At 51.8% G+C, this 25896-nt stretch overlaps 1 protein-coding gene and 3 long non-coding RNA genes across 7 annotated transcripts; 3 read left to right on the top strand and 1 right to left on the bottom strand.

Moving 5' to 3' along the window:
• Positions 1-159: 159 nt before the first annotated feature.
• Positions 160-2965, top strand: LOC131511625 (uncharacterized). Its single transcript, XR_009261626.1, has 2 exons — positions 160-280; positions 680-2965. It is a non-coding gene; the product is annotated as an uncharacterized LOC131511625 (long non-coding RNA).
• CX3CR1 (C-X3-C motif chemokine receptor 1) lies at positions 2689-17739 on the bottom strand. Of its 4 annotated transcripts, none has more exons than XM_058729464.1 (2): positions 17024-17739; positions 2689-5388 (listed from the first exon to the last, which is right to left on the bottom strand). In XM_058729464.1, the coding sequence occupies exons 1-2, from the start codon at positions 17267-17269 to the stop codon at positions 4309-4311; spliced, it is 1326 nt and encodes a 441-aa protein (XP_058585447.1). In that variant the 5' UTR covers positions 17270-17739; the 3' UTR covers positions 2689-4308. The 4 variants fall into 4 exon arrangements, with proteins under 4 accessions (XP_058585447.1, XP_058585448.1, XP_058585449.1 ...); XM_058729465.1 differs by lacking the exon at positions 17024-17739 and adding an exon at positions 16575-16692; XM_058729466.1 differs by lacking the exon at positions 17024-17739 and adding an exon at positions 16266-16568.
• On the top strand, positions 13581-20097 carry LOC131511624 (uncharacterized). The gene is made up of 3 exons (XR_009261625.1): positions 13581-13863; positions 18040-18178; positions 18487-20097. It is a non-coding gene; the product is annotated as an uncharacterized LOC131511624 (long non-coding RNA).
• Positions 20098-20701: 604 nt separating this feature from the next.
• On the top strand, positions 20702-23940 carry LOC131511626 (uncharacterized). Its single transcript, XR_009261627.1, has 2 exons — positions 20702-20953; positions 23092-23940. It is a non-coding gene; the product is annotated as an uncharacterized LOC131511626 (long non-coding RNA).
• The last annotated feature ends 1956 nt before the right edge of the window (positions 23941-25896 follow it).

A 25896-nucleotide genomic window follows, 5' to 3' on the forward strand; every position in this document is an offset into this window, starting at 1 on the left:
ACATTGAAAATGGAACACTCTTAAAACCGAGTACTCAAATGCAAATTAAAATGTATTTTTGTTCCTACCTAAATAAAGGAGGAAATACAGAGTCAAAGAGTAATTTTCCTGCTGAGCATGTTTTGTGGTTTCTCGAGCGTCTGGGTGTGTCTGTGGAGGAACAACGGTGGCTGTTGCCTAACAGCTGTCTTATTCAACAGAAATGGAAACGTGGCGCCCGTATCCTTGAGAAAACGACTTGGCCCTCCTATGGATGGAGGGTGTCTTGAAGAGAAACTGGGTATGTCCTCATTTGCTAAGAAATACTTTTGTCGCCCGCTCTCCCATAATACCACTTGCGGGTGGCCCACCATAGGGTTGCCAACTTAGCTAGTCAAGCAAACGACATTACAAGTCATGTTGAAACCAAAGTGCTCCCTGTGGGCCAGGGGAGTGGGGTGTGGGTGGAGAAGAAAGTTAACTTCTCAGTTGGGACAGACTACCCTAACTTGGAGGGCATTAATGAGACATCATCTAGGGATCAGGTGGTTCCCAAGGTGGACCTCTCAGTCAAGTTGCCATGTCCCCGTGTGCAGTTGTTGGCCTCGCGGGGCCAGAGGTGAATTCTCTCCCTGGGTGCTCAGGGGTAGACTCTCGGAGAGAGACGATGGGAAGCTCACCTGACCTGTATATACTGCAGACACAGTGGATTGCCATCCCTGGACAGTGGCCCTTCTCAGCGGAGGCTCTGTCTACCACCCAGATTCTGCTGTTAGATTTGCCCCTGGGGATCCTGGCTGAGAAGCCGCTGTCTGGTGACCATCGTCATTAGAGATACTGATGTCACAGAACAGCTGTCACCAAAAGCTGCCCCACCCAGGCTGCACCGGTCATTGTGAGTGGGTTGATTCTGTTAAACTCGGCATTCTGGAGGGCAGATCTCCCCTCCCTGCCTCAGTCATCCACCTGTAGACCTTCCTTCTGGATTTTTCTTTTTTTTTTCTTTTGCATGCCCACCTGTGTTCTCTGCTCTTGGAGGCAGGGTTGGTCTGTATCTTTTTCCAGCTCTATTGAGGTATAATTGATAGATGACATTCTGTAAGTTTAAGGTGTGCAAAATAGTGATTTTATACACAAATATATTCCAGAGTGATTACCACAATAAAGTTAGTGAAGACATTTATCACCTCACACAGTTATAACGTTGTGCGTGTGATCAGAACTTTAAAAATCTTATTAGCAACTCAATCTCTCGTAGCAACTTTCAAATATGCAGCACAGTATTGTTAACTACAGTTATCATAGGATTGGTCCGTATTGTTATTGAGATGGGGAAAAAAATCCATAGACTTGGATTCAAGAGATCTACCTCTTGGACCAGCCCCGGGCCCTCTCTGGGTCTCCTGCCCCTTACTTGCACCTAAAATTCTGTGATTCTGGGACTCAGGAGAGCAAGGAGGCACGGACAAGATAGCATGAGTTTCTTCACTGGGAAAGGTTCAATCTAATAAGAAGAAGAAGGTAAAAAATAACAGTCACCACCATTTATTTGAGTTTGCTCTGCTAGGCATGCACTGTGTGCGTTGTGGAGGCAATCCTACGAAATCCTCATGATAATCCGAGGAGGTGAGCCCCACTTTTATTCTTCTCTCTCAGATGAGGAAGCTGAGCCTCAGAGATGTCAAGTAACTTGCCCAAGGTGACAGAGTTAATATGTTGGGACTCAGTCACAGATGTCTCTCTGCCTTTGGGGTCCACCATTTCCCTCCACTTTGGGGAAGCCCAGAGCTCAGAAGCAGTCGTGGGTTTGCCGCAGCTGTGCTGTTAGGGCCAACTGTCTTTTTCAAATGTGCTTTCCTTTATTTACACACCAACATCATTGCTATTTAGGGTTTTCAGTGAACTTCCCTATTTTCTCCCTATTCTGTCTTATTCAGCAAAATGGATGAGCGACCGTTTCTTAGGATACTAATTGAATGTTCATTTAGACATGAAAGTGTTTGTCTCTCCACTTTTACTTCTCAAGCCAGAAGAATGTTTCTCTCTTTTCGTGGGAGTCCAGAAACAAGTTAAAGTTTCATTGAAAGTTTTATGACCCGAAGGTTGCAATGAGGTTCAAGTAACAGTAGAGAAAACTTGTGGACAGCCTGGGGAGAATACGCCCCTCTTGTTAGTTGTTTTGAGCCAATGTTCCAGAAGACTCTCCCCACCCACTCTGCTCCGAATGCCTTTCGAAATTCACATGCTTTTCTCATGTTAAGATCCCCATGCCCTCACACACCTCCTTTCCATATGCCATTCACTGAGCCTAGAATGCCATCCCCTCCGTTGCCTGGAGAGCTCCTCACCCTTAAAGACTCAGGTCAGACGGCTCTTGTGTTACCAATTCATGCAAAATGTTTTTTCTTGTTCACTTCTCTGTTCTGCACTTGAATGTTAAGTGACGAAGGGCAGAGGCCTGGTCTCACTTACCTTTGGGGCCGCTCAGGATCCGAGCTTACATGTTGCGTGCCATACATGCTCAATTAAGATTTTGTAATAAACCGATTTCCCGTGTTATGGGTCAAAGCCAAAACCTTAAAAAAAATAAATTAAAAAAAAAAAAAAGCCAAAACCTTGCTGTGCCCTTCGACCCAGTTATCCCCATGATGGAGGAATCCATCCAAAGGAAATAACCGAAGAGGAGAGAGGAAATTACACGGACTGAAGTGCTGTGAAATATATATTTGCAAAATACTGGCAACAAGCGGAATGTTTATCAACAGGACAATGGTGAGCAAAGCGGGAGACGTGATCTTGCTGCAACACGATTCATTCTATCACCGACTGAACCAACATGGTGACTCCCAAGGATGTGTCAGAAATACAGAGATGAGTCAGTTGCCTTCGACCAGCGCACAGCCTGGCAGAGCCTTCTAAAGCAAACAGCACAAAACTACATAGAAACCGAGAACCGTTTGGGGTCTGATGTTAAGAGACAAATAGATTACGAAAGGGTCTGCACGTGATGCTTTCAGCTCTAAGCACGTGAAAGTGTCTGTGACCTTGGCTCTCCAAGTTGGAATGAAGGATGGGGGTTCTCTCCGGATGGGCAGGGGTTTGCCGTGAGGCGACCGGAAAGGGATATTCAAGGCAGGTTTGCCGTGTAAGCGGTGCACCAGGTAGGGGGAAAGCCGAGGTCTGGAAACCAGAGAAGAGGTGTGGCACCTGCAAGGGCTGGTGGCTGGTTTCTCGTGCCGGGAAGGAGGCTCGCTATGTGAAAAGCACCATGGTTTCCATTGTACAGATAAGGAAGCTGAAGCTGGGCTGGCCCCGAGCTACCCAGCTGGCAAGTGACAAAGGTGGGATTGGAAACCATCCCTTGTCAGTTTGGGTCAGGGTGCCTTCTCTTCATCTCCCTGCACCCAGGAGCAGGTGAGGATGCGTGATGGAAGAGATCCGGTTGGCCGAGAGGCTGGATTCTTTGGGGAAGGGGACGAAATGGAGAACCTGTTGGTGGGACCACATGATGGAGGGTCTCGGACTGGATGCAGGGGACACTGGACTGCCTTCGCGGGTCTGGAGGCATGATAGAGAAGGGTTTAAGGAAGAGCAGGCTGGCAGTGCGTGCTGGCTGGTGTGATCAGTGAGGAGGCTGGGCCAGATACATGGGAAGGTAGGTGGGCAGCTCATGTTCCATTGGGTCAAAATAGTACCGCCCCCCCCCCCCCCCCCGCCCCCAGCTTCTTGGACATATTTCTTCCTGCACCTCTAACCATGAGATTGGAATGGACGCCTCCATCTTATCTATTCTCCCCCGCGTGAATACCACAACCTGGTCCAGGGAGGGGCATCTGATTCAAACTCGGCCAATGAGAGCCCTTCCCTGGGAATTTTAACCTTGGGACCAACGAGGAGTGGTTCTCAGTCCCACTCTGTTGGCTAAGCTGTGTCTGGGAGCTCTGTCACCACTCAGAGATTTGAGAGCCCTAGAGAGGAAAATTCTAGCTGGACTCAAGCCCTAGTTTCTACATACTCTGAGGGCTCAGCCACTCTCTTGCTCACACTACCATGTGAATAATCCTCCCCGCCTCCTCTTTAGCTAAGCTACAGCGAGTTGAGCTTTTGTCCTTTGTGAACAGAAAGCTCTGACATTTGCAGTTAGAGACGTGCCTACCCCTTATCCCTCAAATTTTGGGCACGATGCTCAGAAACGCTTCAGGGTTGTTTTGGAGGATTCGGTCCGTCATGTCTTGCATGTAAGAAACAAACAAAAAATCTGTCTTCATTATTCAGTGGCAGGCTTGGGAACTCCGGGCTCTCTAGAGGGGCAAGGCTCTGGGGATCCCCTCAGAGAAGGATGGACGCATCCCCATCACTGGTGTGGTGAGTAAAATTACTGCTCAGAATGCTTTCCCGCTTGCTCGTTTGTGATTCAGACGGGGAGAAACCGACGTGGACAGGATGACCACACAGGACGGCCAGGCATTTTCTGTACAGGTGGTAAAGGTATCTTCTGAACTTCTCTCCAGCAAACGCATAGATAAAGGGGTTGAGGCAACAGTGGGTGAATGCAATTGTCTCAGTCACACTGAGGGCCAACCTCAGATCCTTCTTCATGTCACAATTGGGAAAGAAGTCATAGAGATTAAGCGTCTCTAAAAAAATCATGATGTTGTAGGGTGTCCAGAAGAGAAAAAACACGACGATCACCAGGAAGATCAGCTTAATGGCTTTGGCTTTCTTGTGGTTCTTGCAGGAAAACAGTGTCCGCATGATTCTGAAGTAACAGTAGCTCATAACGAGCAGGGGGAGTAGGAAACCAAGCAAATTTGCCTCCACGTTGCGGAGAACGGGCCAGAGGTCCTGCAGGACCTCAGGGTAGTCACCAAGGCACTCGTTTTCTTTTTGTTTTGTGAACATGAACTGAGGTGCTGCCACCAAGATGGCTGCCGCCCAGACGCCCAGGCTGATGGTGACGCCATGCTGCACGGTCCGGGTGTTCATGGAGTTGGCGGCCAGGACGATGGCCCGGTACCTGTCGATGCTGATGATGGTGATGAAGAATATGCCTCCAAAAAAGCCGATGAAGAAGAAAGCAGTAGACAGTTTGCACACGGCGTTGTGAAGGCCTTGCTCGCTCATCAGGTAGTGAGTCCAGAAAGGCAACGTGGCTACAAAGAGCAGATCCGACAAGGCCAGGTTCAGGAGGTAAATGTCGGTGATACTCTTGGGCTTCCGGCTGTTGGTGAGGGCAAACACTACCAGCAAATTTCCCACCAGGCCAAAGGCAAAAACAAGGGAGTAAAGTACGGACAGGAAGACGGTCCCGAAGGCCACAACGTCCCCCATATCACAGGCTTCGGCCGACTCATCGTACTCAAAGTATTCCAAAGTTGATTTGGGGGAGTGGGTGGGCATGGCGACGGCCTGGATCAGGGAGGAAAACAAATAACAGTATTAGTTCTCAGAGAAACAGTTGGGATTCTAGCTGGCCCCACACATGGGCAGGCTGAAAGAAACAAGTATCCGTCGGGCGCCTAACTGATATACTTCCCAGTCTGAGAGGATCAGGGACTTGTTCAGAGCTGTGCAGTGAACGGCTCAGCTAACGTTTGAACCTAGACCTTTTAAAACTTGAGGCAGATCTTTTCTTCTTGGATCTTCAAACGTCTATCCAAAAGGTTGACCAGGGTGTCAATAGTGGGAGAGAGGACTATGGGTGTGGAGAACAGGGGGTAGTATGGTGGGGGTGTAGCCATAATTCACACTTGTAGTCCAAACTTCCCCGAAGCGATTCTCTGCTTCCTTCCTTATCCCCACCCCTCCACCCTCTGGACCCCAGTTTGTCCCATAGGAAGCCAAGACTGAAGAGAGAGGTCTCAGATACTCTCCAGAGCCTTGAGCAGACCTGTACGCAGAGCCCCTCATCTTTGTTTTTGAGATCCCTTTCTCTTCCCCTTCCTTTTGGAACCAACAGGCCCTTCTCTTCCTGAAGGGATAAGACAGAGTCATACACTCTAGAGTGACTGCCTCGTCTCCGTTTGCCCAGGACTTTTCTGGGGTTAGCACCAAAAGTCGGAAATGCTTTAGTTCTAAGCAGACAGCCACAGACGGCCACCCCTCAAGGTCAAGTGAAGAGGGTGCCACCACTGCCATCACAGGGTCATGAAAGGGGTGCGGAGCCTGTCTGGGGGACCGTGCTCCAGTAGCCTGCTGTGCTGAGCCCGGGTGGCGAATTCACCCCATAATTACCAGCCCTGCCCTCACTTTGGCCTGGTCTTCCCCATGATTCTTAATCCCCGCTTCCTTCAGAACAAAAATAGAAGGAGAAGACGTTTCTGCACAGGTTGGGAAGTCACACTTCACATTCCTCCCCCTCCTACCTAGCCAGGGCTCGCTTGTTATTCACTCCAGAGGCTGCAAGGGCTCCCCTTTCCCCCTGGCCCTCGGAGGCCTCCTTCTCTTCCTTGTGATGCCACAGACGGGCCCCTGAGAAACCCTAAGCATGTTCATAGCACGCCTCCTGGTTGTCACTGCCTCCCTCCCCACCACAACCAAAAGCAAACTTCGCACTTTTTAACCAAGGGAGTGTCCACACCCTGCTGCCTCCTTTTCACACTGGTTTTGCCCAGACTGTGTCTCTTTCAAAGTGAGGGCCCGCCCTCGCAGCCTCCACTTTGTGTTCTGGCCCATCTTTGCATCTTATCCAGATTCTTCTGAGACGAAGTGGGTTAAGCCTTTCTGCCCTGGGCCCTCTCAGCCTGGGCTGACGTTCCCAGCATCTCCAGGGAGAGTGTATGCGTTCCTGGCTTTCAGCAGCCAATACCCTTTTCTCAGAGACAAATCTCTGGCTGTGACCTTAATCAATAACGTTTAAATTTAGCAGTGATTGGGCGGCTCAGTCAGTCGAGCATCTCTCTCTCTTTTTTTAAAGTTTTTATTCATTTATTTTGAGAGACAGCATGAGCGAGCGAGCACGGGAGAAGCAAAGAGAAAGGGAGAGAGAATCCCAAGTGGGCTCTGTACTGTCAGCGCAGAGCCTGGTGTGAGGCTCGAACTCAGGGACTGCAAGATCATGACCTGAGCTGGAACCAAAAGTCAGACTCCCAACCGACTGGGCCACCCAGGCGCTGTGAGCGTCTGAATCTTGATTTCGACTCAGGTCATGGGCTCATGGGTTTGTGGGATCGAGCCCCACGCTGTCAGCACAGAGCCCATTGGGGATTGTCTTTCTCCCTCTGTCTCTGCCCCTCCTGCGTGCGCTCTCTCACTCTCTCAAAATAAATAAACTTAAACAAAAATAATGTTTAAGTTCAACCACAGAAAATGGCTGAGATGCTACCCTTTGTGAGCTACACAAATGTCAGGTTGAAATGGCTCGAGCGGAGATATGGGGAGACAGGGAAATTCCTACCTGCGTGCAGGTGGCTTGCTGAACGTCTTTCCAGACGTGCAGCCGTGTAGGAGCGAATGAGTCAAGCCCTCAGTGGTCGTAAGTCAGGGATGCTGGAGCTACGACCCTCTGCCTTCCCCCTTCTCCCCCAGGGAAAGGAGCTGGCGAAGCTGGCCTTGACAGGAGGCCAAGGACAATGAGACTGTGTGGCATCTCTTCGTGCCTGTGCTGGGGCCTGCAGCCCAGAAACTGTGCTGGTGGGTTGGCCTGATTTTGCCAAATCTGCATGAAATAGGCTTAATTTCCACCCTTGGCACTGTGCCCTGTCCACAGGGATCTCCTCTAAATCGAGCAGGAGTCCCTGGGTCACCGAGGAGGGACAGCGGGGAGGTGGGCAGGCTCGGGCTCTCCCTTGGCTGAATCTCACGTCTGCCCTCTGGCCAAGTGACCTCGAATGAACTTGGAACCTCTGAGTCTGACGTCCCTCATCTGCAAGACTGGGACTCATTCTCACGTCTGCCCACAGCGCCATTCCGAGGATTGCGCCCGGCACAGTGTGTTGCATACAGCAGGCACTCAAATAAATGCATGTGGTGAGGAAACAGAAGCACTTTGGACCTCTGCAACCATCCGGGTCTCCCGTGAACTATTGTGCTGCTCACTCCCACCCTAGGCGTTGTGGATATCCCATCTGTAAAGTTCTTTTTATTTTTTTTTCCCCTGAAATAACAGGTATTTTCTTTTCAGATTTTCTGGGGGGAGAGGGCAAAGGGGAGAGTAAACAAGCCTTTACTGAATTTTTACTCAGTTCTTGGGCTCATTGCTAAACACATATTACCTGTGTGGGGGAAATTTTCATTTAATTCCCTTGACATTTTAAAAATGAACAAAAATACGAGTTACATGGAAAATGAAATAAGTAAGCAGACAGTCTAATATGGGTAGGCCTGTGGTTCATGCTCAATAAACGGGAGCCGGCACGTAAAAGGATAACGATCTCTATGGACAAGTAGATGTACTCGGAGAAGGCAAGTAACTTGCTCAAGGCCACACAGCTGGCCTGTGGCACGGCTGCAGTGGGGGCTCACACGCGGCCAGCCTGTCTGTCCTGCCCGAGACTGGGAGTTCCTGAGCCAGGACCGGTGTCTCCTTCAGCTCTGTGGACCAGTGTTCAACCGAGGGAGGGGCCTGGCACACAGCCAATGCCGCAGGAATACTTGTAGGAATACAAGTATTGTATCCTAGACCTTCATTCCAAATTGCCCTGTGGGACTGGTAATGACGGTGGCCTTTTAATTGTCTGGTTCCCAGACGTGCCGACAGGGCACACAAGTGTCTTTCCTGATCCCAGGCCAGCGGCCCTTGCTTGAACTCTGAGCGCTTAGTGGATGCCTCGTGCATTGAATGTTCCTCTGAATTTGGTAGCCTTATCAAGGGAGAGAACTTTTTGGGAAAGGTGGATCCTCTAACTCCTGGAGCTTCTGACATGTCCCAGGACTGGGAGATGAGCTTAAAGCTGGGGGCAGTCCTCGAGGGTGGTCTCCGGGGCAGGTTGAAGGGCCGCCGGGGGTCTGATGGGCCGGACACGGGCTTTCCAGGCCCCCGAGGCCACCAGGAACCGAGTGAGGGATCCAAGCAGATAAGCTTTCTCTGCGGGGCCTCATCAGCCGGGTGTCATACAGATGGGGGTGCGAGAGGAAGGATAGGTGTTGGGGTGAAGCACCCGCTGAGGGCTGTGGCCAGCAAGCACACAACCCCTCCCGGCCGTTCTCAGGCCTCCTCGCCCTCTCTTCCCGTAAGCCAAGGTTTTGCTAAATGCTGTCCAGCTGCAGGAGTCTGTGCTGAACCCAGAAGCAGAGTTTGAGCGCACATGCGTTTCCCACCCAAGTATAAACTCACTCCCTCTCCGATCCTGCCCTGCTGCCCGCCCCCCCCCTCCCCCCCTCCAACTCTGGCCCACTTCCTTTTCTCAGGCCTGCTCATTTATTTTTTAACTTTTTTGGGGTCATCATTTACCCAGTGTTTCCAATCAGCTTCCCTGTTCTCTACTTCCCTTTCCATTTAAGTGGCCCAAGTCCACTTTCCTCTTCAGTCCCACATCCTTTTCGGGCCGCTTCCCCCGTCTTTTGCCTTCACATCCTGCTTACTGCCTGCTGGATCTTGTGCGTCTTCTTGTGTTTTATGTTCCTTGGCCAGTTGGTGGTTTTCCCTCTGGGGTCTCCGCTGATGGCTTTTTAGGCCCCTGAGTGAAGACCGGGTTAGAGGCTCCGTCTAAATGCCGATAAAATTGTGGTTTAATTTTCTTTTTTAATGTTTGTTTACTTTTTTGAGAGAGAGAGAGAGAGAGAGAGAGAGAGAGAGACAGTGAGAGCTGGGGAGGGGCAGACAGAGAGGGAGACACAGAATGGGAAGCAGGCTCCAGGCCCTGTGCTGTCAGCACAGAGCCCGATTCGGGGCTCGAACCCGTGGACCGTGAGATCATGACCCGAGTCGAAGCGGGACACTTAACCGACTGAGCCACCCAGGTGCCCCATCATTTTTGTTCTTTTGAACCAAAGGGAATTAGAGGAAAGTACAGATTGCTAGAGCCCTGACCCCGTCGTTCTTTGTGGGGATGCCATTGAGCCTGAGAATGTTCCAGAGCCTGAAGTTATCCTCGGAGAGCCCGCTGTGGAAGGAGAGGAGGCTGTCCTTCTTCGGTGCCCACGGACTAGCACACTCCATACACAAGCCCCTCTTCGATTCTGTCTGCAGGCCCACATGCGATGGTTGTCCCTCCTGCACAAATGAACCAGCAGAGGCTCCGGGAGATCGGGGAAGCTTGTCCAGGGAACAGCAGAACCAGGTGTACCTCTCCACAGAGCCATGCTTCCGCCTCGCCCCCAGGCTTTCCCTCTTGGAGGAGGAGTGTGCAGGCTATTGTGGGCCACTTCTCTAGAGTTGGAACGAGAAATAGGAGACACAGCCCCCTCCCTCCCCTGCCAAAGAAGACCGTCCACGATGCGAGTCTGAACACTTTCCCCGGGCCTCTCCCCTCAGGGCTCAGAACCCGGTAGTCTGACCGTCAGGCAAAAGGCAGGCAGTCAGGAAATGAAGAAGGCGGGGACATTTCCTCTCCAGCCACAACTAGGGAGTCCTCACGGCCAGACCCCCGAATCTAGCTCTCATCAATGGTGGCAAGGAAATTTGGAGTCCTTTTCTCTGGAGAAGAGGAGGCTGAAGGCTGTAGGCTCAGCTCATTTCCTGCCTTCAAACACACGGTGACACGGATGTAGTTCACAAAACGCAACGCCAGATCTTCTGGCGTGTTTAATTTTCCGACAAGGACCAAACAGAAGGAAATAGTCTTTAAGCACGACATGCGTCCTGGGGCGGTAAAAGCACGGCTTAGTGTCACGAGAAGTGACTCTTCAGTGACCTGCCCAGGGAACATGACGCTTCTGGGCTCACAGCCTGCCCGAGTTCAGATGAGGTTCCATCTGGATCAGTCGATTTCAGCCCTGACAAATCTTCACCTTGGCCTACAAAGGAAGGTTTCCAGTGTGGCCCCCAAGCCCACACCCCTGGCCGCTTAGGCACAGGGTTTTCCCAGGTCCTGATGGTTTTCCCACTTACAAGGACAGCTGATTTTGTAAGAGACACCCTGCGGGATGCAGGGAGAGGTAAGGATGAGAGGGCAAAAGAAGGACAGGTGGAAGGGCCTTGAACTGCACGCCAAGGAGCTAGAAGGGCACATTCTGCACCTCGCAGCCCGTCCCCCGTGCAAGTAAACAGAGCGCCTGTCTACACCTCGGCAACCAATATACCTGCGACCACAGGGCCTTACCCGCCCTCTAGCGTTTGCACGGGCGAAACACCCCAAGTCAGAAGCAGCAACAGGAGAAAGCCAGACCGGAGGCGAGAGCCTCCTGGGTGAGCCACCCCTTTCCGGAAGCTGCTTTTGCTCTGGGTTGGACACACCGCCCTCTCCTTTCGTCTTCCGAGCACATTGTGGTATTTATTCGTCCCTGCCAAACTGTGAAATTCTGAAAAGAAATGTTTTAGGGCTTTTTTCTGGTAATTGAGGAAGAGACGGATTTTAAATAAATTATTAACTAAGCTAATTATGTATCTTTGCAAGGACAAATAAAAATTCAAAATAAGAGGCTTAATTCTCCCTGCTGAAAATAAGGGAAGAGATTCTCTGCCTCCTCATTCCTAGGGCATTTGCTTTAGGAAATTCGTCGCTGGGGGGGCCTGGGGGGCTCAGTCAGTTAAGCGTCTGACTGATCGTCTGCCTTGGGCTCAGGTCATGATCTCACTGATCGTGAGTTTGAGCCCCAAGTCGGGTTCTGTGCTGACAGCTCAGAGCCTGGGGCCTGCTTCAGATTCCGTTTCTGTCTCTCTGCCCCTCCCCTGCTCGTGCTCGCTATCTCTCTCAAATATAAAATAAAACACAAAAAAAATTAAAAAGAAAAACAAAACAAAAGGAAACTCATCACTGGAGTGTTTTCTCCTCTCTTTAAAATGAGGACATGCGTCCTTTTGGGAATGTGATCACTTCTTTTGTCAGCTTTATGTCCCAGGAATCTTTCTCAGGGGCCTGGGGCTCCTTTCTTTGAAATATAAACATCAAGGGGCACCTGGGTGGTTCAGTCTGTAGAGCCCTGACTCCTGGTTTCGGCCCAGGTCATGATCTTGTGGTTTCATGGGTTCAAGCCCCGCATCCGGCCCCACGCTGACAGCACGAAGCCTGCTTGGGCTTCTCTCTCTCCCTCGCTCTGCCCCTCCCCCGCTCGCGCCGTCTCTGTCTCTCTCAAAATAAATAAACTTAAAAAAAAAAAAGGAAATATAAACATCAAGAATTAGCACCTGTGTCTCCCAGTTTCTCTGGAAGGGTAGGAGCCTAACTTGGGTGGGTGCCCTTCTGCTTCAAATTGCCAAAATCCTCCCGTCTTAAAGATAGGAGTCTATTTCTTCTCTGGAAGAAGCCAGCCAGCTATCACAGACCGTCCCTTCAGTTATCATGGTAGAGTTAGGATGACAGTGTGTGGCTGAGAACTAGGTGTGCTCTCTCACCACAGGGATCCTAACCGCTGGGCCCTACGAAAGGGTGAGATTCCCTCTCCCCCCATCTCTGCCGTCTCTCAGCAGATTGTCCGCGATGCCCATCACATTCTGGTGGCCTGTCTGTTTAACAGTAACGGTGTTTTCTCTGTTATCTCTGTGAGAGGTTTTTTCTGGGTTGGAGATCTTAGTTTTTATTTTATTTCCCCAACAGTAGGTGCTGTGCTAAATTCTATGGAGGTAAACGTGGCTAAGATACAGTCTCTGGGAATTGCGGTTACTGTTCAGTAGCAGACTATCAGAAGAAAAGCTGGAGGAGACCCAGGGACTGGATCGTTTCAGCTGAGTCTTGAAGCCGGGACAATCTTCCAGGTAAACGAAGGTGGAGGGGGGGAGCAGGGGCGGGTGTGGGGGGGGGCACTGAAGCCGAAGGCACTGAGCATAGGCATGTTCCCTAGGGTCAAGCCCGCTCATCGCCATTGCTGTATAGGCAGGCAATCGTGGAGCGGTCCACGATTACCTACCTCACCGTCGTACTCCTGGCTGGCTTGCAGGGCGAGGTCTCTGTGGACAACGCCACCGCGAACACTTGCGCGCGTTCATCCACATCTCCCACGGCACGGATGCATTTTAAAAATGCAGACTCCAGAGCAGACCGACTATGTGAATCCGTGCATATAAAGGTCAGGAGTGGGCAACAGCAATGCATATTGTGCAGGGATGCACATCTAGGTGGGTAAAGCCCTAAGGACGAGTGAGGGAGCAATGGCCATCACGATCAGGATGTGGGGATTTTGGGGAGGGCAGGGTGGCAGTCAGGAAGGCAAGTGAGGGGGGGCCGCTGGGTGGGGGACGGCCTGGGTCTCTCCTGCTGCCTGGCTGCAGGTTGGGTGCGAGATTGATCTGTAAGTCGTGAACCTGCACACTGTTCTTTGAGCGTGCTGTATTTGACGTGGAACATAGGTTTAAGGAAAAGGACAAAGAGGGCCTGCAAAAATACTTTAGAAAAACATTTAAAGAGACGCGAGCTAGGTTTCCTTCCCTACAAAGGTTCATAATCCGAAATAGTTGCTCTTTGGCCAGACCGGAGGAGGAGGTGTGGCTGCAGGGCCGAGAGAATTCCAGCCCTCGGCAGCCAGTGCCTTTCTGAGCCCCTAGGGAGGGCGGGCGGGATCACGACTCGGCCGGAAGCGCCAGCATTGGCCCTCCTGGGCAGAGCCAGTGTTGCAAGCCCTTGGAATCCCTGGACTGTGCTGCTGGGAACGAGAGCAAGTTCCCGGAAAAGGCAGCGGAGACCTGGCCTGTGCCACCGTGGCTGTGCCTCTTCGTAACTGTGACCCGTTGTTGGACAGCAGGAGTCCGCCTCCCTGTCTGGCTTGTGCACGGAGGGTGCTGGCTCTGAACACCTTCAGCGGGAAATATTTGAGCCTGAACAAAACGGGTAGCCGCGGCCTCTGTTCCAGGTCAGAGGTTGAGCTGGGGAGGGGGTAGCTGAATGGCCCAGACCCTGAGATGGACGGTCTCTGAGGCCAGGGTCTCTGGTGGGGCCCTCCCCAATACTGCTGCCTTTCTACAACCCGGCCCGGGGCGGGAGGGGGGCGGGGGTGCGCGATGAGGGGTCTACTGGGGGAGGATGGGTTGGGGAGTGGATGCTGGTTCTGACCTGATGGGCTCTGGCATACGTCCTCTTCCCGGCCCCTCGTAACCTCATTTGAACGTGCTTAGTGGTCTTAAGGCGCACAAACTTTCCGATCCGTGGCTTCCCACAATGACAACCCATATTGTTTCTTGAGCACCAAATACGGGCCAGACGGTGTGGTCAGAACTGGATATACCTTGCCCTTGATACAGATATTCGACCTCTACCCGTCACTTGCCTTCAGCGATTCTCAGCTCATGGCTGGTATTCATTTTAAAGCAGGACTCGAGGCTTAGCAAGGTCAGGTGCAGAGTCAGGGCTTCCAAAGCCCAACTGCCTCTCCTACCCACTGTGAAGCAGAGAGTGACGGCCGTGGAGCCCGGCTAGGGTATGGCTGGGCGTGTGGCTGACACACAGTCGGTGCCCCCTTCCCTGGGGGGGTGGGCAAGGGCCACGTCCTGCCCTGATTCCCTGCGTGAAAATGAAGCCAAGCAAAGAGGCAGGCAAAAGACATGGAACCATACTTGCGTGCATACACACAGACGGACATGCAGACAGACAGGCAGACAAACAGTGGTGCCCAAGGCTCAGCAGCCCAGTTCCTGCCTGCGTCCTCTTACAGGGCCCAGTCCCCTCCCAGGCAACCCCGGGCATGGGCTGACCTGCCCCGCAGAAGCTTCCCCAGGGAACTTTCTCGTCTGCTTCTCACACAATCCAACCTTCTTCTTTCTTTTGGGGTCAAGTTGTTTTCTACCTTGAGTTTTCTGTGTAAAGCATTTGAGGGGGCGCCTGGTGGCTCAGCCGCTCGAGCGTCTGACTTCGGCTCAGGTCATGACCTCGCGGTTCGTGAGTTTGAGCCCCCGCGTCGCCGGGCTGTCTGCTGTCAGCGCAGAGCCTGCTTGGGATCCTCTGTCTGTCCTCTCTCTCTGCCCCTCCCCTGCTTGCGCACGTGCCCTCTCTCTCTCTCAAAAATAAATAAAATTTTAAAACAAGAAGAAAGTACTTGGAAAAAGGGGGGCGCCTGCGCAGCTGAGTCCATTAAGCGTCAGACTCTTGACTTCGGCTCAGGTCATGATCTCCGAGTTTGTGGGTTCGAGGCCTTGGTGGGGCTCCCGTGCTGGCAGTGCAGAGCCTGCTTGGAGTTTGGTCTCTCTCCCTCGCTTTCTGGCCCTCCCCTGCTCATTCGCGCACTCTCTGTCTCTCTAAACACACAAATAAACTTTAACGTATTTGAAAAAGAAAATGAACTTTTCTGGAGGAGGGGAAATCCTAAAGCTCCCTAGACTTTCTCTGAGCTCGGCTGTCAACCTACAGAGCGCAGACTACAGAACCTGTGAGATAAAGGTCAAGTAATGAGAAGTGACGGGTCCGGCCAGTCGTCAACCGGACCTCAACGTGTTTCCTCCTCTCTTGCACCCATATGTGCGTCCGCTCATAATTTCTGAGACGGTTTTCCCACGGCACGAACCTTCTGAGGCCGTGTCCTCAGAGTGATTACAACGGCATTGAACATCGAATTTGTGTCAGCGATTTATTCATTAAAATGGTTGTCGCTGGAAATGCAGTGGTGCTCTTTACAAAAAAATGTAGGAGGCACCCAAAAAGCACAGGAAGAAAAGGAAAAACAAGACAGAACCAAACTTTCCACCATCCAACTTCCCGAAATCAACCACAGCTAGCTTTTTGCCCTTTCTCATCCAATGTCCATGCCTATTCCTATATCCGTATTAAGCATAGTTATATTTACATTTAAAATGCAAGGTGGCTCAGTCGGTTAAGCATCTGACTCGGGCTCAGCTCATGAGTTCGAGCCCCGCATCGGGTTCTGTGCTGATAGCTCAGGGCCCGGAGCCTGCTTCGGATTCTGTGTCTCCCTCTCTCTCTGCCCCCCATCCTTCCGCTTGCGCTCTGTCTCTCTCTAAAAATAAATAAACATTGAAAAAAAATTAAAAAATAAATAAAAACTAAAATGCAGATTCTACATTAAACATTTTTGATTACAAACTTTTCTAACCTACATAAAGGCGGAGAGAGCCCCCAGGCTCATCACATAGCTTCAATAAGCAACTCATGGTCACTATCCCATGCAATCCTACTTCATACCCTACTACATTAATTAAAAACAGATCCAGGCATCATAGCATTTCACCCATAAACAGGTAACTATGAGTCTCTAAAAGAATAAGAACTCTTTTTATACAAAATAACAACTTCCTTACTATTTACCTTAAAAAGCGCCTAATAATTCCTCACTCTCATCCAGATGCCATTTGTTTTCAGGGAAATGTCTACTCGTCCCTGGCATGTAAGTGCTGATGCTTGTAATCGCACCCCGCGTTGAGCGCGTCCCAAATGGTCTGATCACACGCTGCCCGCCACCCTTCAAGCCCCTTGACCCTTCGGCAGCAACATCTTCCGGAAAGTGGTCCCTCTTAGCACGTAAAGCAAAAACCAGCATCTGTAACCCACGGTGACCTCTGACCACCGTGCCCCACCCGCGAGCCCACAGGTGTTGGCCAGTTCTCTGTTTCCTACCTGGGCTGGGCCTGGGAAGGGAACTTCTGGACTTGGCAATTGTGACAATCAGCCACCCCGTCCCTCCGTCTGTCTGTCACGGAGTATTTCCCTTCCCACACGCCCCCCCGCCGAGGGCATCTTTATTTGCAAAGTTAGCCAATAGTCTCTGGTTTCCTGTGAGGTTCACTCCAAGGCCTGCCTGGTTTCTTTAGATACCGCCGCAGGCGAGCTCAGAAGCTCCAGGCTGGAGGCCAGCTGATGGCAGGAGGGTCTGAATTCACAAACCTGGGGGACTGAGTCTGGGGGGACACACAAAGCAGGGGACTGGAGGACGTGATGGTGTGGGGGCTGTGTTATTTGCCCCCATTGTGGCGGGGAGGACAGGAAACAGTGTAGGTCTCGTGAGCCACCCAAAGCCACTGTACTTCAGTTTCCTTGGGTGTGAAAAGAGAGCCCACGGTACTCACCCGGCTGCCCTGGGGTGTGGATGAAACGAAGTACAGCTTCTCTCTCCAAAGCGAGGCCCCAGGCACCGGGAGCTTACAGACATGTGGCACCTCGGGCCCCGCCACTGAATCAGGCTGCATTTTGATGAAATTCTTAGGAGATTGGCAAGTGCATGGCTTCTGAGACGCATTGGCACAAAAGGCACTTAGTGAGTGCCTGGCACCTGGTAGGGGCTTCTGATTTATTTTCCCCTCGCCTCCCTCCATCAAGGCACTCAGGGCCTCCCTAGGCCCTACGGTCAAGCCGGAGGCGCATGTGTGCCGGGCACAAGCTTCACCCACAAACCGGGGCAGGCTCTGTCCCCACCGTCTCCCACAGCCCGCCCCGTTCCGCCGGACGGCGAACAGCTGGGCCTGACTCTCGGGACTACTCTCCCGCTGCCTGCCCTGGCTCGAAGCCGGTGCCTGCCCGGGCCCACCTGCCTGGCTCACCTGCCAGGCAAATTCTACTGCCGATCCCTCCCTCCCCTGGGGCCTGGCTGGGGTCTGGCACCTGTGGGCCACGTTTATTAAAGGATCAGGGGACTCCTCCGAGGCCTGCCTGACTCCTCACGGCCCATCTTGCAGCCTGTGCCCCTGCACTGCTGTGGCCGTCGGAGCTGTGTCTTTCTGCGGGCAGGGCTGTGCTGTGTGCTCCCCACCCGGCCTCCTCAGTCCCGGCCGCCAGGACCCCAGGACCGAGCTGTGGGTGGGACGGCGGTTCTGCCGGCTGGGCGACGGACCTGCTGGCATTTGAGGAAGTCTGCGGCCTCGGTTTCCCTTCCTCCTTTCCCTCTGGCCAGGAGGCTGCGGCACCCCACTCCCACGCCTGCCCTTCCTCATCCCCACCCCAGAGCCACCTGTCTCAGGGACCACCCGGCGGGGCCAGCTGCTTCGGCCTCCCTTACGCCTGCCTGTGACTCCCCTCCTGCTTCTCCGAGAGCCCCTCTCTGGGATCCTGCCAAGACTCTCTCTCTCTCTCTCTCTCTCTCTTGCAGTCACACAGTCTTCCCGGACAACCTCACCCACTGCACCGTTATCCTCATCAACTGTCCCGTCTTCCTGGACAGCCTCTCCCACCGCCCGTCAGTGACCGCCTCTGCGATCCAATGCTCTGCGTCTTTGTCCCCAGCCAGGGTCTGCATCGGTGGCCCTCACGCCTCTTGCCATTTGCCCCCGTTGACCATTCTCCTCCAAAATGCAAACTGCGCGCCTGACCCCTCTGTGGGTTCTGCTCACTGGGAGTTTCAGCCCCAGGCCAGTAAGCATGGCCCGGGCAAGATCCTGCCCCTTCCCCTTCCCCTCCGGAGGTCCCACCCTGCTCTAACCACCTCCCCACCAGTGCCTGTGGGGGCTGCGCTCCCCTTCACACCTCACCCGGCTGGCGGGACCGGCTGCCAGCCCACCTCCTTGACGCTAACACAACGGCTTTCGCTGTCCCACAGGAGCTGGCAGCAGACCGGACCGTGAGTCACGGCCCAGCAAGTGGGATGCTTTTTTGTGCCGGTTCCTTCGCCTCCCCAATCCTACAGGGTGACGCGTGTGGTAGCCGCGCACGCACAGCTTGCACACGAAGGAGGTTGCACCAGGGGAGAGGAACCCTGGGCTTGAAGAACATGCTGTTTTATGGCCAGTGGCGAACGAGCCTGCCCGGTGGCCCTGAGGGAGACGTGACCTCATCTCTGAGGCCGCAAGCACCACCCTGAGAAATGGGCCAAGGAAAGTGCAGCTGGGGCTTTGCCTCCTCTGTCCACTCTGAGCCACGGGAGAGCCCCAGCCGCCCTGCCGCACGGGCCACGCCTCCACAGACCTCGGTAAAGGCTGGACAGTTTCTCCCTGGGCCCCTGCTCACCCCTCCCCAGGGCTCCCCCACTGTGCTGCCCCATTCCTTGGGCCGGTCTTCACCCCTCCCTCTCACAGACCCTTTGGCTTCTCCCCCTTGTCTGAGCTGTTCCTTGTGAAGAGCAGCAGAATGTGACGTCACCAAATGTGCCACTTTGACGTGTTGATCATTTTGAGCTCGAGAAAGAGCAGATACAGGGGGAGGCTGTCTCTGACCCTCCCGATCTGCCTGAACTCAGAGTCCCCAAAAGGAGCTCAGTTGCCCCTGGAGTTTCTACCACCCACCGGGGAGCATTGACACTTGTCACAGGAGAGGAGACTAGAAGTCCCCACCACATCCGGACACACTGGGTCACAAACTGTCACCCCTCCCATCTCTTCTTCCAAAGACCCTTCCATCTTTCCTCCAAATCACTGACTGTCTCCAGAGAAGAACGCTTACCCCTGCCTTCTCCTTATTAAGCGGGTGTTTAAGCCTGAATTCTAAGCCAACTTGAGGAGACACTCATTTTTCCTGCCTACCCCCCAGGTATATACGATGCATACATGTTAATAACCTATTTGCGTTTCTTTTGGTAGTCGTTTGTTACAGAGGCCTCAGCCAAGAACTCAGAAGGGTAGAGGGGAAATTATTTTTCCTCCTCCCCAACAGTTTCGGTGACTCGGACGGGACCTCTGAGACACCTTACAGGTGGGACCCTGGGAAGACCGGCAGAATCCAGTGAAGGATAAGAATTATTTGTCCTTTTGGGGCACCTGGGTGGCTCAGTCAGTTGAGTGTCCGACTCTTGATTTTGGCTCAGGTCGTGATCTCACAATTTGGCTCTTGAAATCGAGCCCCACGTCGGGCTCTGTACTGACAGTATGGAGCCTGCTTGGGAAATTCTCTCTGCCCCTCCCCCTCCTCAAAATAAATAAATAAACTAAGGGGAAAAAAAAGAGATTTGTCTTCCCTACACTCGCTTGCAAGTCCTTATCACCCTCAGTTTCTCTTCCAGTGGAGACGGTAACTGACAACAGTAGCCTGCTTTCTGTTGGGTAGAGGGATAAGGGTGCTGGGCGGGCTTCCAGGCAAGAGCCATAGTGGAGAGGCTGTGAGGCTGGCGGGAACAGCGTGGCAGTGATAGGCACAGACACACAAGACAGGTGAGGACTGGAGACTTGGTCTGAATAAAGCTTTGTGGGAGAGACCCAGCAAAAGGAGGTAAGGATATGCTTATGCCTTGAATGCTAGTCTAGGATATTCCCACTTTCTGCTACGGGCTGGTGGCGGGGGGGAGGGGGGCGGTAGGAGGAGGGGGGGCTTGGGCATAACCACAGCAAACCTTTATGCAGCACAGCAGATGTGAACTCATGTAACCCAGTGACCCCAGAATCAGCTGTAACGCTAACAGGTGAGGACACTGAGGGGAGGAGAGGTTATGTAACTTGCTCAAGGCCATCCAGCTCATATGTGGCAAAGCCAGGATTTGAATTTAGCATTTTGATTTCCTGGTCTATGCCACGCATTCTCAGTGGGGGTGACGATGCCTCCAAGGGGGTGACGATTCTACGGTGTGGACACACACACGGTACATAAGCCGATAGCATATCTATGTTGAAAAAATTTCATGAAAGGAGATTAAGAATACAGTGCTGGGGTTCCTGGGGGGCTTAGTCGGTTGAGCATCTGACTCTTGATTTCAGCTCAGGTCATGACCCCAGGATCGTGGGATCCAGCCCTGCATCAGACTCTGCACTGATGGCGATTCTCTCTTTCTCCCTCTGCCCCTCTCCCCCACTTGCTCCTGTCTCTTTCTCTTTCTCTCAAATAAAAAAAAAAAAAATTTTTTTTTAAAAGAGAATAAGATGTTTAAGAAGACCCACGTGGGGAATGATCAAGGTTGAGAAACCATTGTCTCTGCTCTTAATCAGACCACGGAGCTGAGTCTCATGCTTAAAGCCTGGGTTAGGCAACAGGATGGAAATGACATCTTCAGAAAAATAAAGCAGCGGTGGAGTGGAGGGGAGGGGGAGCTGCCGGAGTAGGAGGGAAGGAACAGACGTGGGCCACGTGCTTCTCCGTGCCAGGTACGTGGCCTGTAAGGTCTCCTTTTGATCTTCCCCTTCACGTTAGGTACTGTTATTTCCATTTTCAGATGATGAAATGAAGAGACAGGAGCAAGGGGGCCACAGCCAGCAGCTGGAAAAGGGCCGGGGCAGGACTTGAACTTCCTGATTCTGAATGCAGGCAGGGAGAAGGTCGCGGAGGGAGTGGACAGCAGAAGAGAGAGAGGGTGATTTGGCTAATGGAGACGGCACAGAACTGGTGAAAGACTGGGCCTGTTTCGGAACGAGCCAGGAGCCTCGCCACCAACAACTCAACCCCAACCCGCCAAAAGACCCAGAGGCAGAAGTCCCTCACTCGTTCCTCTTCTCTGAAGAGAAGATCAGACACAGAAAATTGGGAAGTTGGAAAGGAGTCAACCTAGACAACACAAATGCTATTTACTTGTTCTTACTTCTCCCCTCTGCCCTAATGTTTACATTTTAACACTACCGGTTGCAATTTCCTAGCTTATTTCATAATTTCTGCTCAACAGGGATAAAAAGCATTCCTCTTTGGTACAAAGGTAACAGGACCCGGCAAAGATCTCCAGGAGTAATTTTGGACACAATATTTTTAGGCACCATTAAACTATTTTCTTTGAAATAGTGAAACATTCCACTCTCCTCCCCCCAAACACGGTGTGTGTTCCCAATCACGTACAACTCAGTGGAAAATGAACAAATTAGCTGCAACCTTGAGTTACAGAAATATTTCCATCTTAGCCCTTTGAACTGCATAAGTAATTCAGATGACTTCCTAGAATGTCTTTCTATCGCTCTCTGAGGCTCTGGAGGGTCTGTGTTAGGACAAAATAAAATAATAGTTGTCTTTTACGAGCAACACCCTTAAAGGAGTTCTTCTATTGCTGCTATAGAGAAGATGTAGTGCTCAATACCCAGGAGCGATAAAATAGAGCTCTTGGGTCCCTCTCGTTGATCAGCTGTTGACAACAAGCTGTCGGCGGGGCGCCTGGGTGGCTCAGTCGGTTAAGCACCCGACTCTGGATCTGGTCATGATCTCACGGTTTGTGAGTTCGAGCTCCGCGGCCGGCTGTGCGCTGACAGTGCGGATTCTCTCTCTGCTGGGGATTCTCTCTCCCTGACCCTTGCTTGCTCTCTCTCTCTCTCCCTCAAAAATAAATACATAAATATTAAAAAAAAAAACAAGAAAACAAAGAAAAGAAGCTGTCAGGCCAGCCAGTTGCCCTGTATATGCTCACCTGCAGGGTAACCTCACGTGTGGCCTCAGTGACTAGACTAGTGGCAGACAGGCTCATATTTCTAAGAAAATCTTCTTTAATTTGAACGCTATCGTTGGGAACATAGACAAAACTTCATAGTGAAGTACAAATGTAGAGAAGCAAATCCAGCGTGCCTGGTCCTAACTTGTGCACCTGCATCAGGTCCCCTTGACCCTAAGAAGCTCACGCCAGGGTCTGACAGGGTCATATTGTGCTTCGAGGGCTGTAGCGGTTACTGTTTCATATACGATTGGACCAGGTTGCCTCCTGATGAACGTCCTCCATTGGATGCACTTGAACCAAGAATTGGGGCCCCTCAGGTACACTTTTTAATCCTTCAGGACCAAGAATGTCATCTGAAGTGACTGACGCTTGTCTCAAAAGTACATTATAAGGTACAAAGTTAGCAAAGGCTGGGAAAGAAACATTTGACCGTCTACTTTCTCAGCACGCAGAGTATCTGAGATGAGCGGCTGTTGGCCCACCCTTCACTGCAAACTTGGACAGTGTGAACTTGTAGCTGTGGCTGCAGGTGAACACGGGCAAAGCAGACTGGAGAGTTTCTGCACGACGAACCTCTTATTACAGTGAGAAGTTTTCTTCGTAGGTACTTTTACAGACTTTGCCCCTCTTATGGCAAAAAAAAAACACCCCAAAACGAAACAGAACACAAAACCTTTTTATAATAGATCGATCTGTATTTTACTCAGAGCCAGCTTCTAATCTCAGTTCTAAACCAGAATATCAATATTTACTTCTGCTTGGACCAGCCACCCCAACAATCAATCCTGAGCAAATTCCAGTTACGTTTCTAGCCACGCTTACAGGTAACGAAGGTTTGGGTAGAGGACATTTGTCTGACTGTTTACTATCCTGTAGATGTGTTGATAGGTCCTCAAGCGACAGTTGGCAAGAAGGGCATGCTTGGTGTCCAGGGAGTAGTGCTGAGTCATTTTACGGAGTTGGTACGCTTCTTGGAGGTGGAACCTGCGGGAACACCTCGGTTTAAAAAGAGCCACGCGCCGACGCCAGGCTTCCTCTAGAGGCTCCAGCATTCTGCTTAGCGAATAGACCGCAGGCTGCTTCAGTACCGTGAGCTCATGCACCTCCGACAAATTTGGAGTATCCTCAAATCTGAATTGGGCACGAGGAGGCATCCCTTTCAAATATCTTGAATGGCTTAAATGGAAAATTGACTTAAAATTTCTTCTGCGGGGCGCCTGGGTGGCTCAGTCGGTGAAGCACCCGGCCCTTGATCTGGTCATGATCTCATGGTCTGTGAGTTCGAGCCGTGTGTGGGGCTCCGTGCTGGCAGCTCAGAGCCTGGAGCCTGCTTCGCATTCTGTGTCTCCCTCTCGCTCTGTCCCTCCCTTGCTGGCACTCCTTCTCTCTCTCTCTCTCAAAAATAAATAAACATTAAAAAAAAAAAAGATGAATTCATCCACAGCATAGTGACAGCAGTTAACAATACTGTATCCTGTACTTGAAAGTTGCTAATGTTTCATCATCACAACAACAAAATGGTAATTATGTGAGACATATGTGTATCCAATCATCACATCGTACACTGGAGATTGATATCGTCTTGCACGTCAATTATATCTCAATAAAGCTGAAAAACACACTGGAAATGTCTTTAAAAAGAAAATGCGTCTGTCGTTCTCCAGGAGTCTCATTTGGATTGAAAGTTTTTCTTTTTTTAAAGTGTTTTTTTTTTAAATTTTTTTTTTTTTTTAACTTTTTTTAACGTTTATTTATTTTTGAGACAGAGAGAGACAGAGCATGAACGGGGGAGGGTCAGAGAGAGGGAGACACAGAATCTGAAACAGGCTCCAGGCTCTGAGCTGTCAGCACAGAGCCTGACGCGGGGCTCGAACTCACGGACCGTGAGATCATGACCTGAGCCGAAGTCGGCCGCTCAACCGACTGAGCCACCCAGGCGCCCCTTTTTTTTAATTTTTAAAAATACTTATTTTTGAGAGAGAGGGAGGAGACAGAGCGCGAGTGCGGGAGGGGCAGAGAGTGAGGGAGACACAGACTCCGGGCTCTGAGCTCCAAACCGTCAGTACAGAGCCTGACGTGGGACCCGAACTCATGAGCTGTGAGATCGTGACCCGAGCTGCAGTCGGATGCTTAACCGACTGAGCCACCCAGGCTCCCCAGGGATTGAAATTTTTTTTAAATCCCAGTAGATGGAGACAGAGGTCCTAAAGGCTCATTGCAAACTAAAGCCAAAGCGCCCCTTTATTCCGAACCAAAGTAATCATTTGCACGTTCACTATTAAGCAGTTGCTGGTAACCGGGGTTCTGCGTTAGGCTTTTGTCCGTTAGGCCGGGCAACATCTCTGATTCTGGTCACGCGTTCGCTCATCAGGTGTTTATCGATGCCCTGCCCTGTGCTCGGGGCTGCTTGCTTGCGACACAAAGAGGAACAGGGCAGGGTTTCTGCCGGAGCCCCTCCATGGTCTCGGCCTTGCACTCCTTGCCGTTGCAAAAAGAGACAGCTCGGGGAGCGTGAGGTAACAGGCAGGTATCAGGAGACAGAAGCGATCTGCCTTGCCTCTGTCCACCCAGCCCTGTCTTCCTCCCCCCCCCACCCACCCACCCCGGTGTCTCCGCCTCCCTGCAGCACTCCCCAGGGTCAGGAGCATCAGGCCATCAGTGGACGTGGCCCGGCCGCTCAGACGACTTTTGTCTGTGGGACTCTTCCAGAGCTCATGGCTTTGCTGCACAGAACGCCTGTGGCGGCCGCGTTTCCCAGGAAGCAAGGAGTGAGTGGTAGGTGCCGGGGACGCTGGTAAGCCTTTGGAGTACAGTTTTGTGAGCAACCTGCAGACCTGCCGTTATTGGGAGTCACGTTGTGCCGGTTCCAATCGCGAGCCCGCCGCTCTCAAGCCGTGCGGCCTCGGTCAAGTTACTTCTCCGAGCCGGGCTTGCCCTACTCTGAAAATCAAGACAATAAACCCCGCGTGGCAGGGTGGTAGGAGAATTAGCAACAGAGCACATCAAGTACCTTGCGTGGGGCCTGGAAATGATGAGTGACTATTCAAAGCAAGAGGGCCCCAAACAAGGTCATGAGGAATATGAATCTGCACGTTGGGGCCAATGGAGGAAGGAGCCCTCTCTTCCTAAGGGGTCTGGGTGGACGCGTTCACCCAGGGAGGACATGCCGGGAGAAGGACCAAGCCGTATAGAAGGTCAAGAGGGTTAAAGGCCTCATGCGTGGGGAGTCGTTTCAACGTGGCCCCCTTCTCCCGGAGTCTCCGGGACTTTGTCGGTGTGCAGCTGTCTGTCCCCTTAGAAGTCCTGTCAATCCCATGCTGTTCCTTTGGCAAGGATTGCTGAGGGACAGTGACGTCTCTGCTTCAGACTCTCAGGCAGTCTTCTCCTGGTCCTCCCCCAAATGACCTTTGTACTGTGCTTAGAGAAAAATTACAATCCAAGTGTCATGGACTGAATGTTTGTGTGCCCCGCCCCCTCCAATCCATGTAAAAGCCCCAACTTGTAAAGTGAGTGTGTTTGGAGATATAATCTTTAAGGAGGTAATTGAGGTTAAATTAAGTCACAGGAGTGGGGCCCAGATCCAATAGGACTGGCATCCATACAAGGAGAGGAAGAGATACCCGAGACATGCATGTGCACAGAGGAAAGGCCACATAAGGACACAGCAAGATGACGGCCCTC

This window comes from Neofelis nebulosa, chromosome 5, assembly GCF_028018385.1.
Source record: "Neofelis nebulosa isolate mNeoNeb1 chromosome 5, mNeoNeb1.pri, whole genome shotgun sequence".
NCBI classification, from domain to species: Eukaryota; Metazoa; Chordata; class Mammalia; order Carnivora; family Felidae; genus Neofelis; species Neofelis nebulosa.

What these genes read in the sequence shown, in the direction of transcription:
- CX3CR1 (XM_058729464.1), bottom strand. Translation starts at nt 17,269, where the DNA reads ATGGAGGGAGGCGAGGGGAAAATAAATCAGAAGCCCCTACCAGGTGCC. An exon ending in CCACACCCCAGGGCAGCCGG is followed by an intron (nt 5,389 to 17,023) that starts GTGAGTACCGTG and finishes TCCCTGATCCAG; the next exon opens with GCCGTCGCCATGCCCACCCA.